Source organism: Convolutriloba macropyga, chromosome 1 (genome assembly GCF_964194025.1).
Source record: "Convolutriloba macropyga chromosome 1, txConMacr16.3, whole genome shotgun sequence".
In the NCBI taxonomy this organism is placed as follows: Eukaryota; Metazoa; Xenacoelomorpha; order Acoela; family Convolutidae; genus Convolutriloba; species Convolutriloba macropyga.
The window spans coordinates 4,887,926-4,905,222 of NC_134468.1; the positions used below are offsets into that span (position 1 = coordinate 4,887,926).

Here is a 17,297-nt window from a genome sequence, read left to right on the forward strand (position 1 = left end):
CGGATCTACTCTGTTTTGGAACCTTCAGCTTAGTTAGCATAAATTTTAAAGCTCCCCAGGTGCACATGCTATATTCTGACATAGTAACGTGCTATATAACAACATATAATTTGTACGTGAGGGTAAAAAAACTCTGGGGGGGGGGGCGAAACAGAAAAGAGCCGATCTTTTTGTGGAAACTAACGGTAATACTGAAACAGAATTGGGAATGGAAACAGTAGAGACTTTGGCAATGGAACCTTATGTAAATAAAAAAACACCATCGAAAAGAAGCGGCAGGTGGCTTCTCAATCACCTCAAGGGTATTGTGTTATAAAACAAATTGACAAGCTGGACGAGCATTGCTGCTTGACTGAAAAACTATTCAATTTATTGGTTGAAAGAGAGTCGCCAACGTCAAGAAAGCACAAATTTAAAAGATGAATGCACGAACTTCACGAGTTATCTGAGCAGTGAAGAGAATCCTTTAGGGTCTCCACACATCATTGATTGACATACTTAAAACAAAAACCGAACTTTTCTGGGACTAACATTCAGTCTTTGAGAATCCATCATGCCGACCTAGTAGTTTTCATTGATACATTAGAACAAAAACTTGATGTTATTGCTTGATCTGAGACATGGTTAAAAGATTGTGACCAACCTACCGACTGTGATCTACCAGGTTATCAGACAATAGTGTCAAAACCGAGAAAAAGCGCTCAGCGACGATCTGGTGGAGTAGATTTTCAAATTAGAGATACTCTTTAAAATACAATACAGGACACTAACTTAGAAATTGATTGCTTAATTTTACTTTTTCAAAGTGAAATACAATGAAAAATGTTTGCATAAATTTTGTGTCATTTATACTTTCTTTGAATTTAACTAATTTTGAATCAAAGCCGGAAAGCATTTTACACTTTTTGAATTTTTCAAAAGAGGAAAGTTCAATCTTTAGTGATTTCAACATCGATTTTTTAAAGAGAGAAGAAAAAAACAAAATAGTATGAGAACCTTTTTGGATAGTTTGATTTCCAAGTACAAAACTCAACGCCTACAAAGGTTGCCAAAAATTCAAAGAATTGTATTGATCATATAATCACAGAAACAAACATAAAAACTGAAACGTTATCGACGACAATAAGCGAACATTTTATGCTAATTGCTGAATTTTTTGTATCAACCGTAAACATTTAAAGCATTCAGTCATCCGTACTCATGCGAAATTTGAAAAAAAAATCAAAACAGACGGAGCGCTGAATTTTTTTTTGTCTTAGACCCGAATACCAAAAAATACCTGATTATTTGAATGCTTATGAATATATAAGTACAATGATCAAGAGAATTAGAGAAACTTTGAACAATTTTGCGCCTGTAAATGTTTTTGAAACAACTGATTCTCCTAAATTTGCAAGCTGGATTACAAATGAACTCAAAAACGCCAAAAAGAGAGATAAATTGTTTCAGAAATGGATAGCAGAGCGTACCATTGAAAAGCAAACTAGATATAAACAAATACTGAACAAGGTATCTAACTTGATAAGAAATGGAGAAAAAGACGATAAATTAAAAAAAACTAGGCAAAAATCCAAACCCAAAAATGATTCATAGGACACGAAAAACTCACAAAAGAAAGGACAATGCCATCGATTTAGCACATTTTGTTAACTTGTACGATTGCTTTGTTTCAATAGGTCCAAATTATCTGCAAAATTTAATAACAAGAAAAGTAGTTATAATATCCGCAATAATGAAAAAACGATGAAAATTCATCAAACAAAAGAATCAGAGGTTACAAAAATCTTGAAGAAACTGTAAAAGAACAAGAAAAGTACTGGTCATGATGGAATCTCAAACGAAATTTTGAAGTGTTGTTCCCCAATTGTAAAATGTCATCTCGCAGGAGCCATCAATTATTGTTTACAAGAGAGTTTTTTCCCGAGTTCATTGAAATTAGCGAAAGTAACCCCTTGTATTAAAAAGGAGATAAGTCTGACCCTGGTAATTACAGACCTATCAGTTTACTGACTAAAATAAGTACAATTCTGGAGAAGATCTTAGTGAAGAGGATGATGAAAATTTGTGTAAAAACTAAACTGCTAGGGAACAATCAGTTTGATTTTAGGTCTAAAATGTCATGTATGCAGGCAGTGGCCAACATAACGGAGTATATTCGAACCGTAATTGCTAACAAATCACTAGGGCAAGCTAGTTTTACTGACTTAAGCAAAGCTTTTGATACAATAGATCATGCAATGTTGTTGCTAAAACTAGAAGGATATGGATTCAGAGGTCCAATTTTAGAGCTATTAAAGAGTTAGTTAACGGGGCGCATCCAGATTGTAAGTGCAGGATGAAAAAAACAACATGAAAGGAAACAGTTTGTGGCTTACCCCAGGGCTCGGTTCTTGGCTCTTTTTGTACATTTCGTATATCAATGATCTACCCGAAATTTGTAACGAAAGCACTTGTAACTAGTAATGGTCGCAGACGATACTACTGTTCTTAATGCCAGTAATGATACCAATTCGCCACTACAAATGAATGTTGAAAAAGTTTCCAACTGTTTTATTACTAACAAATTAACAATTAATTATGACAAATGTGAAGCTATAAATTTCGGGAAAACTACAAAAAAAAGAGAAACTCAAGAATAATAACCTAGAATACAAAGATATTGTAAGTATTTACGAATCTGCATTGATCAGAACTTAGCAATCCGTTATCACGTTCATTTTGTTGTTGAAAAACTTAACAATTTTTGCAGACTAATGTATCAGGTACGACATTTTTGTCCAAGAAAGTGTCTTCTAGTGTTTTATAAATCTTTTGCCAAATCGGTCCTAACTTATGGTCTATTAGTTATGGAAACACAACCAAAAAGAATTTAGAAAAAAATAATAGGGTCAAACGAAAAATCAATCCAGCATTTTTTTTCAGAAATAAAATATGAATACTTAGGTTTTACAAAAATTGATGATACATACTGTATACGAACTTTACGTGATTGAACTTGGTAAAGAATTATTCAAACAAAAAAGGTCCGAATTTCCGCTACGAAACATAATTCCTCAAATTCTAGCAGTCATTAAAAAACAAACAAGATGGAGTTTAAGAGGCCTATTTCCCCCACCAATTTCAAAAACTACAAAAATCAAAAACTCATTAGCTTGCTGAAGAAATCATATAATTGGCTAAGGCAACTGAATTTATTACCCAAAAATATTCAAAGTTTAGTTTTCAGCAAGTGAAAGCACATATATCAAAAATAATTGAGGTTTACATTAAAGATAATAGGAATGTTTTTACCCTGAATTACTAACTTTTAATACGCTTCAGCAAGATGACATCAATTTATTTTGGGTTTGTTGCTTTTTTGCGTTTATGGGCACAGACTTGAAGAGCAATTATGCTCATTTTTGTCGTAATTGGATTGTAATTGGATATAATCTTTTGAAATGTTGTCCAATACTCTCCAATTGAATTAACTATTTCTATTTCTCAACTAATATTTCTAGATTTTTTGTTTAGGAAACTCCAAAGCCAGAATAATTGCAGCAAAATTGTTTGAGAAGGGGAACGGATAATTTTTTCAAATGCTTGTTTTGTAATAATCCTAAACCTATTCTTTGATTAACTGCAACTTTTCTAAATAATTTAAAAAAACCTCTCAGAAAAAAGCTATTATACCAATTAAAAAATTGATAAACCATTGTGAAGTTCTCCCAATTTCCGCAATTTTCAACACATAACTCATTTATTCTAATCTAGCGCATCTGGAATTAATAATCCCGTTTTCTCGAGCTAGGTCCTATCCCTTTCAGTAATGGCTAAAGAATTTCAACGTGACAAAAAGTGAAAAATTTTGAGACTGTTTTGAGGCGTTAAAATTGGAAATTGTATCAATAAAATTATTTTGAAATCTATTCTTTAAAACTTAGCTCTTGGACTTCTTGCATATTCGAGACTGCAAAGAGAAAAAACGTGAAAATGTTCATACTTTGTTTTTATACTACAGGGACGATTGTAGTGTTCAATATGGAAAGTTAGTAGCAATGCATTTAGAATAAACCAATGATGGAACTATAGTTCAGTCCGTTCTCTGCAATTATTTTTTTCCCAAATTTTTGCGGACCAAGAAATAATGCCAGCATTTTTCGTTTTTAGCTGTGTAACCCATATGCACCTCTGAAACACTGTAGAAAACATTGTCTCAACTTAAGTCTCAACTTGACTCAATTTCAGTTAACTTCCTTTTATAAAACTGGCCTTAAAGCCTCTTTACAGAACATAAATAACACGATAAAGACATTGTTAGTCATTGAGCTGCAACGTTTATAGCTAAATAGTATAAGATACGTGTCACAGGAAAAAGTGAACAAATTGAATTGAACCAAGAACAGACAAAAAAAATGCCGGTTTTTTAGATGGGCTGAAAAAGTGATCTTAATTGATACATCCGCCCCTTGAATGATACTTCCTTGTAAAATGTACCCACTGTTTCATTTTAAACCGGTTTTTTAATACCAGCTCATTACGAAAAGAGATTGACTTTATAGGACCATATGGTAAACCAAACCTAGCTTTAATACACTTAAATGCCATTATTTTTGTAATATTTGCTGGTTGATCAGTTAAAAGAGCAATACAGCACTTAAAAAGACATAAAAGAACAAACTCAACATATTTTTTAGAAACACAAAAGGGGCCTTCGCATATTTGGAAACTTGAGCATATTTTGCGTGTGTAGTGAAAAAAGGCTTCCCTTCATTAAAAATTTATTGCCTCTGCTATATTCAAATTCTCTTTTTTTACCGTTATTTCTTCCGTAGCATTATTACCATTAAGAAAACAGCGCAGGCGATGGGATACAAAAACAGCAAGAATATTACTCGCCAATTCCAATAATATTCACAGTTTGTCTCAGACTTTTTGTTTTGTTTTGAAAAATCTTAGAACAAGTTATTTTTGTTGACAGAAATATTATTTATTTGACGAGTATGATATTTAGTTTATTTAGATACGTATTTTGAACAAACCCTCGAAACACTTCAAATAAATTGAGGCCTAAAAATATTATTTCCCTTTCAATTATATGCTGTTTGAAGCAACGCTTACTATTGTTTAAAATGTCCAGATCATAGACTATCTAGAAAAATACGAACCAATGAAATATATTCTAACCCCATCAATTAAATTACGGGGCGAAAATTATTTCTGTTGTCCTTCAAAAAGTTAGTAGGAAGCTATACCCAAACTTAATTCCCTACTTCTTGTTTCTTCCTTTCAACGTTTATGCTGCATACACTGTTTCATTTAAAGTCACAAATCAAATTTGATTTTTGAAAAGTCAAAATTGTCAAGCCGCCAAATGTGAACAAACGGAAAAGCTATACTTTAATGTCGCATTTCGCCTGATCTAAAGAACTGTTGGATCTATTCTGTTTCGGCCCCCCAGTGTTTTTTACGCCCCCCCCCCCTCCGTTACAAATTATATGTTATATAGCACATTACTATGTAAAAAAAATAGCACGTGTGCCTGGGGGGCGTAAAAAATATAAGCCCACTAAGCTGGGGGGCCGAAACAGAATAGATCCGAACTGTTTATCAATTCTGCAGAAAATCGTATTGTGGAAAAATGCGAAATATCGACTCGCGAGCTTCGATTAAGTACAAAATCTTTCCAACGCAGGACGACTACGAATTGTACAAAAGAGACGAATCGATATTTTACGAACCAGATCAAGAAAGTAAATGTTATTTGGATGTTATTGTCAAGGTTCTAGTTTTGCTTCTAGTTATAGTCCCGGTATTGTTTCTTGCTGGAACCCACTTTTACCCCAAACTCCTTTCGCACGAGAAGTCTATAAGCGTTGCTATCAGCTTGTTTAGACCCTACGTTAACGACCAGTATGTTTGTGTTTCATATCACTTAGACCCGAACGAGAGCTATTACGTCACCAAATTCGAAACTTCAGACAAAAATGCCGCTGCTCACCACATGCTATTGTACGCATGTGAAAAACCGGCATTTGAGCATGATAAAATTTGGTCATGCGGGCACATGGCAGAGGAAAAAGCTGTCAGAAAAGGAGAGATCTTTTCCGTCAATCCCTGGATCTTAGTGATCGCACATTCTCATTGCAACTCCCTTCCCCCTTAATCCCGGTAGCTAACAATGCTATTTTGGGTCTTTCCCATGATAGCCCCCCCCCCCCCCCCCCAGCTTAGTGATCAGATAACCTATAGACCCCCCAATCATTGTAAATATACCATAATGGGGGGCTATAATTTCATGGGGGGCTATAATGGGAAAGACTCTCTTTTTTGTGAAAAACAGGAATCACTCTACTGAGTTTCTTGGTGGAAACGGCAAATCATTAGTCCTAACTGAGAGTTATCGCGCTATTTAATTTAGGATAAATAGAATAACTTTGTTTCCACTGGCTGTTCCCGGTTATGACTGCCCGGTTCTGTTGCTTTTCAAACACATTTCGGTTCTATCCTGTTTTGCCCCCCCCCCGGAGGTTGGTGGCAGAGTAAATCAGCGCTGAATCAGTATAAGACATCTGGTTTTTAGGATGGCCAGTACTCTGTTCATGTCCCAATTTACACGGGCCAGTGTTGATTTTTCAGTAAAATTTACTGGATGAAAAATATTATGCTCAGCTTAACTCCCGCCAACTTTCGCAATTCGGATCACACTTTATCTGGCGACTCCTGGATAAGAAAGGTCCAATTTTGTGCTTTTAGGAAATCTGGTGTTGCCGTCAATTTCAATTATGAGGGATTGCAGGAAATGGTTTACGAGTCCAAAGGTCGTTTAACCACAATAAAGTGGCATTTGAATAATGATTGACACAGTTGAATGACGCAGCATAATAATGGCACTGATTTGTTTGCATAGCAAACAGAGCCGTCTTTGGGAATGTAAAAATGTTGAGAGCAGTTCGTAATGTTTACTTAAGAGATCAAGGTTTCATTGCTAAAGATAAAAGCGGTTTGGGTGAGTATAGACAGCCGTGGAGGTACAATTAAAGCACCGAGAGACAGGAAAACGAGAGACAAAGGGGACCCAGAGATAAATTGAGAAGTTGGTAAGCAGAACGGGACTAAACAAGGTGTGACAATCGTTTATAATTTTTTGTTTACTTTGTCCTTCAGTTTTTGTGCTTTTAGAAACAATAGTGCTCTTAGAAACTATTAGCAGGCCCGCAAACGCATCACAAGAAAAATCTTTTAACGGAATAGGTTTAAAGGAAATTTTACCAACTCCGGCTCTAGCCCATATGATCCTCGTTTACCAGGCATAGGTTTTAACGCCTACGCTACCGACACGTATTTTTGCGTCTTTTTACCCTATGTAGAGGACAGTTTCTGTTAAGCGACATTTTTGGCATTGATGAGTTGTATGTTTAAGGAGCACTAAATTTTGTACAGAGAACGAGCTTATACTTGGTGGCATAAAGCGTTTCAAAACGCCTGTACTACGTTAAACAAAGAACCTTAAAAAATGCGATGATTAGGCGCTTAAACATGGTGACATATCACTCGAGTTATAAAAAAATTATAGAAGAAAAATATAACAGAGAAAGATGGAAAAATAAACAAAAAGGGAGAAAGACGGTAACACAGTAGTCTATTCCTATTTGAAATCGGTAAAATTTTTATCAATGGCTTCAATGGCTTGCCTGCTTTGGCAAGCTTAATGAGCGCAAAACATGTTTAGATTAAGAGCTAAAATATGTTAAAAGCCTTTAATTAGACTCGGACCCCAGTCCCCCGCTTGACGGTCCTTGTTCTCATTCTCTTCGCTACTGATGACTATTGCTTACGCCTGTTGACCTTTCTAATGAGCAAATTTCTGGTTAGTGGCCTGTTTTTTCTATGCTGCAAGCTTTATGAGTCCAAAAAATGATCAAAATAGGAGCTTAAATATGGCAATATAGCTCGTCTCAAAACGAAATCATTACGTCAGGCTGAATGCTTAAGGGCCGTTAAAAAATGCGAGGATTGGAGCCTAATGGTTGTGGTACAGCATTCGAGTTAGAATTAATATATAGATGGTGTCTTTGGTAATTTTCATTTTAAGGGATTGCATGTGTGACTAAACAATTTGTGACATTAGTTTAAAACATTTTGTGAAAATTATGAAGAACTATTTGAATGCAAGACTGTTTGGGATATTGTCAGCACTTGAACTGAGTTGCTTCTCGGAAGCGATCTACGTTCTTTGTCCTAATATTAGTATTTACTGTTATAAGTTGTCATAAAAATATTCATCCCATGATAGTGCAAGTATATTTCTTATGTTTTTTTTCATTCTTTATACAATATAGAGTAAAAATAGCGCCCAATACAGGCAGAGTGACTTAGATTTACAAGGTAGCGCTTGCTACAAGGTTAAAAATCTTTGCTTTAAAATAAGGGATCGATTTTCTGGGCGACAGAGTCACCTCACTGTTAGGCTTATCTGAAATTGAGAGGGGGGACTCGGATCTATTCTGTTTTAGCCCCCCCCCCACCTTAGTGAGCGTATATTTTTTACGCCCCCCAGGCGTATGTGCTATTTTTTTTACATAGAAACGTGCTATATAACAACATATAAATTGTAACTGGAGGGCGTAAAAAACACTGGGAGGGGGGGGGGGGGGCAAAACAGAATAGATCCGGGGATTCCATATAAGGTGGGCTGCTTACATATAGCTTTTAACATACAGTGGGTGTCACAAATCGCACAGGCGTTTAGACGAAAAAGATCCAACAGGAGCTAAAAAGTTGCCCAAGGGGTCAGTTTGCGGTGGGGGTGATTCCGAAATCATATTCGCAGAAGCAATGCAAGCTGGCTCTTATTCAATGCCTAAGGGCGTATCTTTCAAACTTGGACACGATTCAAAATTCAAGTATTTAACGCTTCAAATCCATTATGCAAATGTTGACAAATTTACGAAGAATCGAAATCTCTTCGACAATTCCGGTTTGAAGCTGAATTTAGCGCAAAAACCGACGAATTACACAGCTCACGTAATGTTACTGGCAACAGGTGGTGGATGGATCCCAAAGAATAGCAATATAACAAATCTGGACATCCTATGCACAATTTTAGCCCCAAACGAGAAAATCAGCATGAAACCCTTCGCTTTCAGGAATTGTTTCCTTTTCTACCCCCGAGTATCTAAACTTTCTGTATTTGATATTTTTACACCTTACTAATGGTATAAAGAATTTCGCATCTTTCCCGTTTGCGACACCCAACAGTGGGTGCGTATTATTTGCAACTCCCAAGAGCCCCTGATATCATTACAAAATAGTTTGCCATTTAACAACACACATTTTGTAACAGGGTTGGGTGGCGGAGGAGGGCTATGACATCTAGGGGGGGGGGGGGGGTGGTTATAACATGCTATAATATAATATCGTTTCCGTTTGTGTCCCCTCCCCCCAGTTACAGAGCACGTGCCATTACATAGTAAATCATTATGTAAAAAATATGCCACGTGCGTCTGGGGGGGGGGGGGGGGCGCAAATAATATGCACCCACTAAGCTGGGGGGGACACAAATGGAAATGATCCCCCGCCTGTTAGCAGGCGATACAAACAACTATCAGCGGAAAACAAGTAGGTTTACTTTCTATACAGAAACTTCAAATTTTGTTCACGGGAGAAAAGGAAACAGGAACCTCTTTTAGGACCCACGCCCACTCCTTGGGCAGACTGATATCCGGTTATATATTATTTTTATATTTCTCAAACTTATTTCTTTTATTCTTGCAACTCACTTTCTAATCTGTAATTCTGTTCGCGTTCACAAAAGTGGCGTTATATCAATCACTACACTGTCTCATGCCATTATTTACTAAACAGCTTCTTTAGCATGACATATAAAATGGCACCTACCATTGTTTTCAGGGAAGCAAGTTAACAACATTTTCACAAATTGAGGGACAAACTTATTGGTAGATAGTTTAATAAAATCCCGAGAATTACAAATTAATTTTTAAAAAACTGAATATCAGTCAGTACCTACTGATTTTTCTGCTTTAGTAAATATTTGAGGTGCCAAACACGTATAAAGCTTTCGAAAACAAATTTCGCAAAAGAAAGTCATGTTTTAGGCTAACACAACGTGTTAGAGCACAAATTTGATTGTATTTACTGCTCCGACGTTTCTATTCGAAGGCCGGCCGTTCGAGTCAAGTTTAGATTTTTTAAACTGTTTTTTATTTTGTCTATCTTGGCTTCTTTTTCATTTCTTTTGATGTAATACGCGAGTACCCCACTTTTTTCTACCCAATTTTTTCCTTGTTTTCAAGTGTTATCATTTTTAAAAAATGTCTTTTAAGTAGGATATATCACTTAACTGATATGCATAATTTAATGCAGAAAAAGTGATCTGAAATAAACCAATAATAAATCAGTTCGAAGTGCGCGTTGATGCTCGCAAACCCATCTATTTTTACCATTTGATCCGTTTATGGGGTCGTAAAAACCAATAAGGACATGAAGCCTCAAGAAATATTTTTTGTATTTAATTTGGGTCCGGCAGGACATAGTTACATTGACTAGGATTGATAGAATCAAAACAAAAAAGGAATTCTCTTCATATCTGAACTCAGCATTAGTAATTTTGACTACACAAAGGGTTATCAAAATTCAACTTTCAGGTTTTTGAAAGAGAAATGCATCCTGAGAACGTGGTCGACAGGTTTTTTTAAAGAAAATACCATGATTTAGCGCTTCTTTGACTTTCAGAGTAAAGTTCCTTGACAACAACGATGTCTAATTGATCAACTGCTGATTTCCTCCTGCTCAAGCAAAATGATACCTTACAAAAAGGGCTGTCTTAAATTTTAGCAAAACACTGAATTTGATTTTGTTATCAATTTGCCTTTAAAAACTTAATTTGTGGCAGTCAAGCTTACTGTAATATGAATAAAAAAGCTTTCATTTTCGTGGTACAAAATTTTCAGCACTATCTCCCCTATGACTCCCTTTTTAAGGTTTATCAAGTAGTGCTGGACTGTGCGAACCAAAATGTTTAACAGATGTTTGTTTGGGCATCAGAATCAGTTTCCGAGGGAATCATTGCAATGAAAACCTGACATTTATTTTTTGTTTCCACTATAGAATGTTATGCACTAGCTGCGTAAAGAGCAAAACCCATTCTGTGTAAATTAAAATGACTCTTCTCTGGAGAAATTGATTATTGGTCACAATTGTTTTTGTCGTTTTATTGAATAGTTTTTGTGCGACAAAAAATTTCCCATTGTTTACATTTGAAATAAAGGCTAATCTGTAGAAAAAGTTTGACGCTAATTTTGTGAGGAAGCTTGTAAGAGTACCTCATTTTTTTTTATCATACAGCACTTGTGTTAACACACAGGCGTTGCGCAGAATTGGGTACTAGCGTAAAGTTTTTTTAAGGCTTGGAATACTTGTCTAGCGACAAGTTTTCAGATCTAGTTAGTCCTCCATAGGGACTCAATTTTAAAGCAATATCAAGTTCAAGAAAGTTTAAGTGACTAAAATACTCTATTTCAGACCAGAAGCCATTATTCAACGGAATAATTTTTCTGGCAAGTTTCTGATACTGATAACTAATTTTGTTGAATGTCTCTTAAACATAGAAACCATTAGTTCATCCAAACTTCTGCCACGTTTTCGTTCAGTTATGTTGCATCCAGGACAAAACAAATACCAAATTATGTTTCAAAGTTAACTGACACAGCTACCATTATGTTATAATTTGATGTAAAAAAAACCTAGTTGCCCAAGACAGCAAATCTTAATTTGTCTTATTTGTTAGGCCAATTCATTTAAGTTAATAGCGAATCTGATTTTTAAAGATACAGAATTGTTATGAGATGAATTAAATTTGAAACTCTATAGCTAATTGTACCCTGTCCACTCTTTAGCATTTTTGTAGGTATTCATGGAAGGTACGGATGGTTTGAAAATTTGCACACCCTGACTTCTATAGATCGCAAAACTAATTCCACATGAATTTCATTTAGAGTTGGACCAGCAGTTTGTTTGATTTTTACTGCGACATTTATATTAATAGTTGTTTTTTAGAAAAATAAGTTTGAATATTGGCTCTGATGTTATTTTGGTTCAATCTTTATCGAAGTTGTCTCAAGTGTTTAAAAAAGTCATTATTTTGACAAATTACAATTGGAACTCTCTAAAGTGGTATTTTTGATTGGAATTAATGTTTCCAAATGATCCTGACTAAAATAATTTTGAGCTGCTAATCAGCGGTAGTTTTACTGAAACCTCAGGAACACTGCATTTGAAAAATGTTTACTGTTAAAAAACTTGTTTTTTTTTTTAATTTCGAGGAGAATAGAAAAAACCTTTGGATATATTCTTAGTTTTTCATTTTTTAAATTTGCTTAATTCATTTTTACATTTTAAACACTCTCTTTGTCTCGCTCAAAAATCAAAGAGACGTCGGTTGTGGCCTTTTTGACAAAAAACTAATCCTGTTATTCTGTTGGATAATTGTTAATCATATGGCGTTGCTAGTTGTAGACTTTGATTAAAACCTGTCAATTAGATTTGACACAGCGCTGATTAAAGTGAGTCACTGCACAATCGAACATGATCGGGGACTTTTTCTGAATCTGATACTTTGTCGAGATACAGTCTAGATCCGCAGTCTAAATACACATGAAAAGTGAGCATTCGCAATTGAAGAACTAAGAGCAGCCTGAGAACATACGAAACTCTTAATTCTTTGTATGTTATTAAAAAAGTTCATTGAGTTATTGCTCATATCGGTATCCAGTGCTCAATTTGATGCGATTTCAATGAATCGCAAAAAATGCGTCTCCTCTGGCTCAAGTTTTTTTGCAAAACAATAAGTTATTGAGAATTTTTAATTATCAGGAGTAAAATTTAAATTGGAGGACGTATTTTGATCTAAATAAAACTCCAAGTGACCAGACCAAATTTTTGTCTACTGTTTCGCATACATGGGTCCCACGACCTTCCGACAATGTACCCGGATTTGAGTCTCAGAGCTTTTCAGCGCTGAATCAGCTCATTTCAAGAGTAACATTTTCCAGGCGCAAACGTTTGTTTTTGGTACTACAATCACCCCTCTCGTTAAATAAGAAGGCGTACCCAAGCATTAGCTTGTTCGCTTGTTTCAGAACGTTTTCAAAACATAAGCAAAGCGTTTTTCAAAACACAAGATTTTTTAATGAGATTTCCAAAATTAAAACAAGCAAAGAAGGCGAATAGTCCTGTTGAGTAAATTTAATTAATTGTGATTTGGCTGACGTTTTGTAGATACCATTAAATTTGTCGCAGTAAAACAAAGGAAGCCATTTTCAAAACTTCTAACAGCAAAAAAAAAAACAAAATGCTCACAATATTTCGTTCAGTTAACAAGATTGATGACAATCAAGTCAAGTTAAAACCAAAACAAAAGACGAGCAATAAACATTGTGTCCTGAACTGAACCAAAACCAAAACTGTGGTAGGATTTTCTACTCTCCCCCACAAAAAACGCAAAAAAATTGACAAATTTTGGCACCAACTCATGTTGATAAAATGTTCTTCCCTGTTGATTTAGAACACCTCCTGATCAGAGAGCAGTTTTTTACGCATGAACAAAATTGAAAAAAGAATTTAAAAGCGTTAGTCCCCAAGAAAAACCGAGAAATATTTACAAGAATTTTTCCCTAACAAAATTGAGCGGTCAATTGATACCGCAAAGGTCTACAACAAAGGTTGCCACTTGTGGGGACGAGCCCGTCGTATACAAAACGTGAATTTCATCTTCCAACTAATGTCTACCCTATGATTACAAAACATTTTGAAATAAACCATTTTTATGAAAATTTGTCAAATAATGATACACTTTTTCACATTTTTTTAAACCTAATTACGGACCATTGCATTGAACGTACTCCAGAAGTCAATGTCTGATTTCAGCTTCTTAGATCTCGGTTTCTGTCCACTTAGTTCAGTTTCGAAATGTTTTTAACTTCATTATTGTTGCCGAAACCTGCTGTGGTGCAGAAGGTATTATTCTAATTTTTCAACAGCTAAGGATTGCGGAAATTTTTTGTGGGACATTTGCTAAAACAAAACAGAACGCTTTAAAGATTTTTTAGCCATTAAATGCAACAGTTTTAAGATCAGAGATTAGTCTGGTAAATAACAAATGTTTTTAATCTAAATGTGACCGAAACTCTTCACATATGTTAACATAGTCAATAATTTATAAATTGAAAAATGTCTTCGAAATTCAATTTATGGACATGTTGCGGCCTTCAAACTGGAGTCTTTTGATCAACACGGGGCAAAATAAACTAGGCGGGATTTGAGTGATTTTTTAAAGAAGTTTGTAACTTAGCAGTGTTTGACATATAGTCTTTAAACAAGAGACCATTATCAAAAAATGGACAACAATTTTTCCTTTCTTCCAAAAGCTCTAGTAAAAATAATGGTAGGCCAACCGGGGTTTTCAAACAGTGTTTCAGTCTTCCAAATTGAGTACATTGATTACAATCGGACAGACAATTGTAATAATGTACACCTTTGATGAAAGGAAATTCTACTTAATGAACGAAACGTTTCGTTTTGAAAGCAAGCTTTGACCTTATTTGTTTCAGAGCCCAATCTTTTGTTTACTTGTGTTTTGCTTCGTTTTTTACCCGTAGTTGTCGTATTTCCAACTCGAAATAAACGGATGCACGAATTTTGCCTCTACTAAGAAACCGGATTACTCTTATTTTATTTTCCGTTTATGCCTTAAAGTCGGACCGCGTAGGCCGCTTCCTCAAATCTCCAAAACTGCTCACATTAAATCTTAGATTTCGTCTTTAATAGTTGTAATACAATTGGAGAAACTTCACGTAAGCGCAAGGAAAATCCTTTTTGAAACGCAGTAGACCATTTTAGAGATAAAAAATGAATTCCGTTACAAATCAGAATCAATTCAGGCCCACCCAATATAAACGTGGCGTCGGATAGCAATGATAATAGTTACTACTACTCTAATCCTCATCAAATTTTGACACCTTATTATTCTGATAAAAAAATTCATTAGAACCTTAGAGCTAATTTTAGCATTCAGCATTTATACAATTTTGCATCTTTTTCTTTAAAAAACATGTAAATATAATCACTGTCAGGACTTCTATGGAATGATGTCGTTTGATTCAGAAAATTTTGTTCTGCGAGCAGTTCAAACGTACGTTTTTGGTGATACTTCACCAGTTTATTAGATAGATTGACTAAAAAACTGTTCTTCAGTTAGGAAAAAAATAACAAAGTTTCATCTTCTAGAAAGTTTAGAGTTCTAAAATTTAGACTTCGCGCTTTAAAATTTGTGCGTTACACTGTAAACTCATGGTTTTCATTTTCTTGTATTATGAATGAAATGTTGTCAAAAATTTAAGTTTTGATAAATGTTGGTGACAACCATTTTAATGGTTTTATGCAAATGGAAAATGACATTCTCTTCTGAAAGATAAATTTAGAATCGTTTACTCTTTTTTCCCGATTATTTACAAGGCGCTCGCACAATAACACAATTTTGGTAAGTTCAAAAGCAAGCTGACGTTGGTCTTTCTCCAATGCTACTATTTTTAAAAGCTAAATAGCTCTTACATCAATGTACGTGAGCTAATCTTGACAAAGTAAAAACTTAAAAATGAAAATTTGCGGCAAAATTTTTTTGTTTGTTGAAAATTTATAAACTTTATGTATTTCAGTAGACTGTTTCCTTATCTACTGGTATCTTATATCTATAATAGCGTATAAACAGTATAGTCTTTTATGGTCTTCAATGGTCTTCTGTGTGATCCACGAAGATTTGGCTCCTAAATTTAGCTCCTAGTGTACCCCTAAACGTTGGCCTGAGAACGGCCAAGTGTGTGCCTAAAGTTAGCTTAATTCATATCGGTCACCTAGTGACACAAACATTGATTTTTTTTCCACCAACACATTCGTTATCTTAAACTTCTGGACGTAACTTGTGATGTTTGTCGGCTAGATCTTGTTGAGATCACTTTTGAAGACAGTCCTGATGCAACGAAAACATATTTCCAGCTTTGAAAAGTAAAATATCAAAATTTTGGTTTTCATGTTTTTGTTACTATAAGCTAGGATCGTGGGACGTAAAGACCAGTTCTTTGCGGTAGATCAGTTTAACTTCTTCATTTTGCAATTTCGCAATCTTGAGGTTGCATCGACAACATCCTCCACAGCGGGCAGAAAGAACAAGCGGGCTAAAATAAGAATAAATCCACCGAATTAATAGTGTTTCCAATTCCAGATAGAATTCATAAACCCTACTTAATTTGAGTTAAAATGTACGAACCCCTTTTTTGCCTAAACCTGTGCGAGAAAAGATCTAAACAAAAATTAGCTTATCAGCGAAAACACAAGCAAGTCTGGAAATAAGACGGACGAAGGCGCTGTAAGCTGTTTTCTTTTTGATTACTCTTTTTTTCATCCAGGGATCACTTGTTCCACTCTTCCCGGAGACCAAAAACCACGCGGGGTGAAATCTTTGAGAACCCATACCACATCATTGACCATGTGTGAACTCCTTTTGCTTTCGCCCCAATTTGGTCTTTTCGTCAAGGTCGACAAGTAATCCCGGACCAGTCCCCCTACAAATGGGGTTGAGGAATTGTTCAACCTTCTTCCAAGACTTCATGTTGACTGGCTTGGTTGACGGGAAGACAACAGGTGGAAGGTAGTGTTAAAGAATCTAGAGTAGAAAATTGTTTGGCATCAACGATGGCTTGTTTTCGAGGGCGTCTGAGACATCTTTAGGCGGCTTGGTGTTCATCATAACTTCTGCTTCGATCATGGTCGTATGGCGCACCTCGAAAGTGAATCAATTTGACCATAGAATTAACAGCAATGTCCGCCTGACTCTGTGTATCAATCGCTCCCGAGCACCGCCATATTGAGGGCTATAAGATGGGTTGAAGTGCCGTTTTGCGCTCTGTGCTACAAGTTCCTTGTAATTTGTGTCTTTGTCAAAACTTTTCAGAAGTTTTTTGAGTTCTTTATTGACACCAACAAACGTCTTGCCGTTGTGACTATACGAATCGACGGGTTGGCATCTGCGCGAGGTGAAGCGGCGGTAGGCGTTCAAAAATGTGTCTGTTTTCAGATCCGGGCACGTTTCAAAATGAACAGCTTGTGTTACCAGACAGGTGAAGATGCGACCCTAGTTTTCCTTGAGCTTATCTTTACCTTATTCAATAAAAAAGCGGACAAAAATTCTACTTAGGCAAATTGTTTGTTTTCAGCAGAAAACGTAATCAGGAAGTGGTGCCAAG

At 35.5% G+C, this 17,297-nt stretch overlaps 2 protein-coding genes across 8 annotated transcripts in view; one reads left to right on the top strand and one right to left on the bottom strand.

Annotated features, from left to right (window-relative positions):
- Nucleotides 1-17,297, bottom strand: part of LOC142344885 (uncharacterized) — a 71,635-nt gene that overhangs the window by 50,901 nt on the left and 3,437 nt on the right. The gene's annotated exons all lie outside the window — the stretch shown is intronic.
- On the top strand, nucleotides 4,616-9,195 carry LOC142344141 (peptidylglycine alpha-hydroxylating monooxygenase-like). Its single transcript, XM_075395669.1, has 3 exons — nucleotides 4,616-5,411; nucleotides 5,571-6,072; nucleotides 8,748-9,195. The coding sequence occupies exons 2-3, from the start codon at nucleotides 5,621-5,623 to the stop codon at nucleotides 9,193-9,195; spliced, it is 900 nt and encodes a 299-aa protein (XP_075251784.1). The 5' UTR covers nucleotides 4,616-5,411; nucleotides 5,571-5,620.

What these genes read in the sequence shown, in the direction of transcription:
- LOC142344141 (XM_075395669.1), top strand. Translation starts at nt 5,621, where the DNA reads ATGCGAAATATCGACTCGCGAGCTTCGATTAAGTACAAAATCTTTCCA. An exon ending in GAGGAAAAAGCTGTCAGAAA is followed by an intron (nt 6,073 to 8,747) that starts AGGAGAGATCTT and finishes AAAAGATCCAAC; the next exon opens with AGGAGCTAAAAAGTTGCCCA.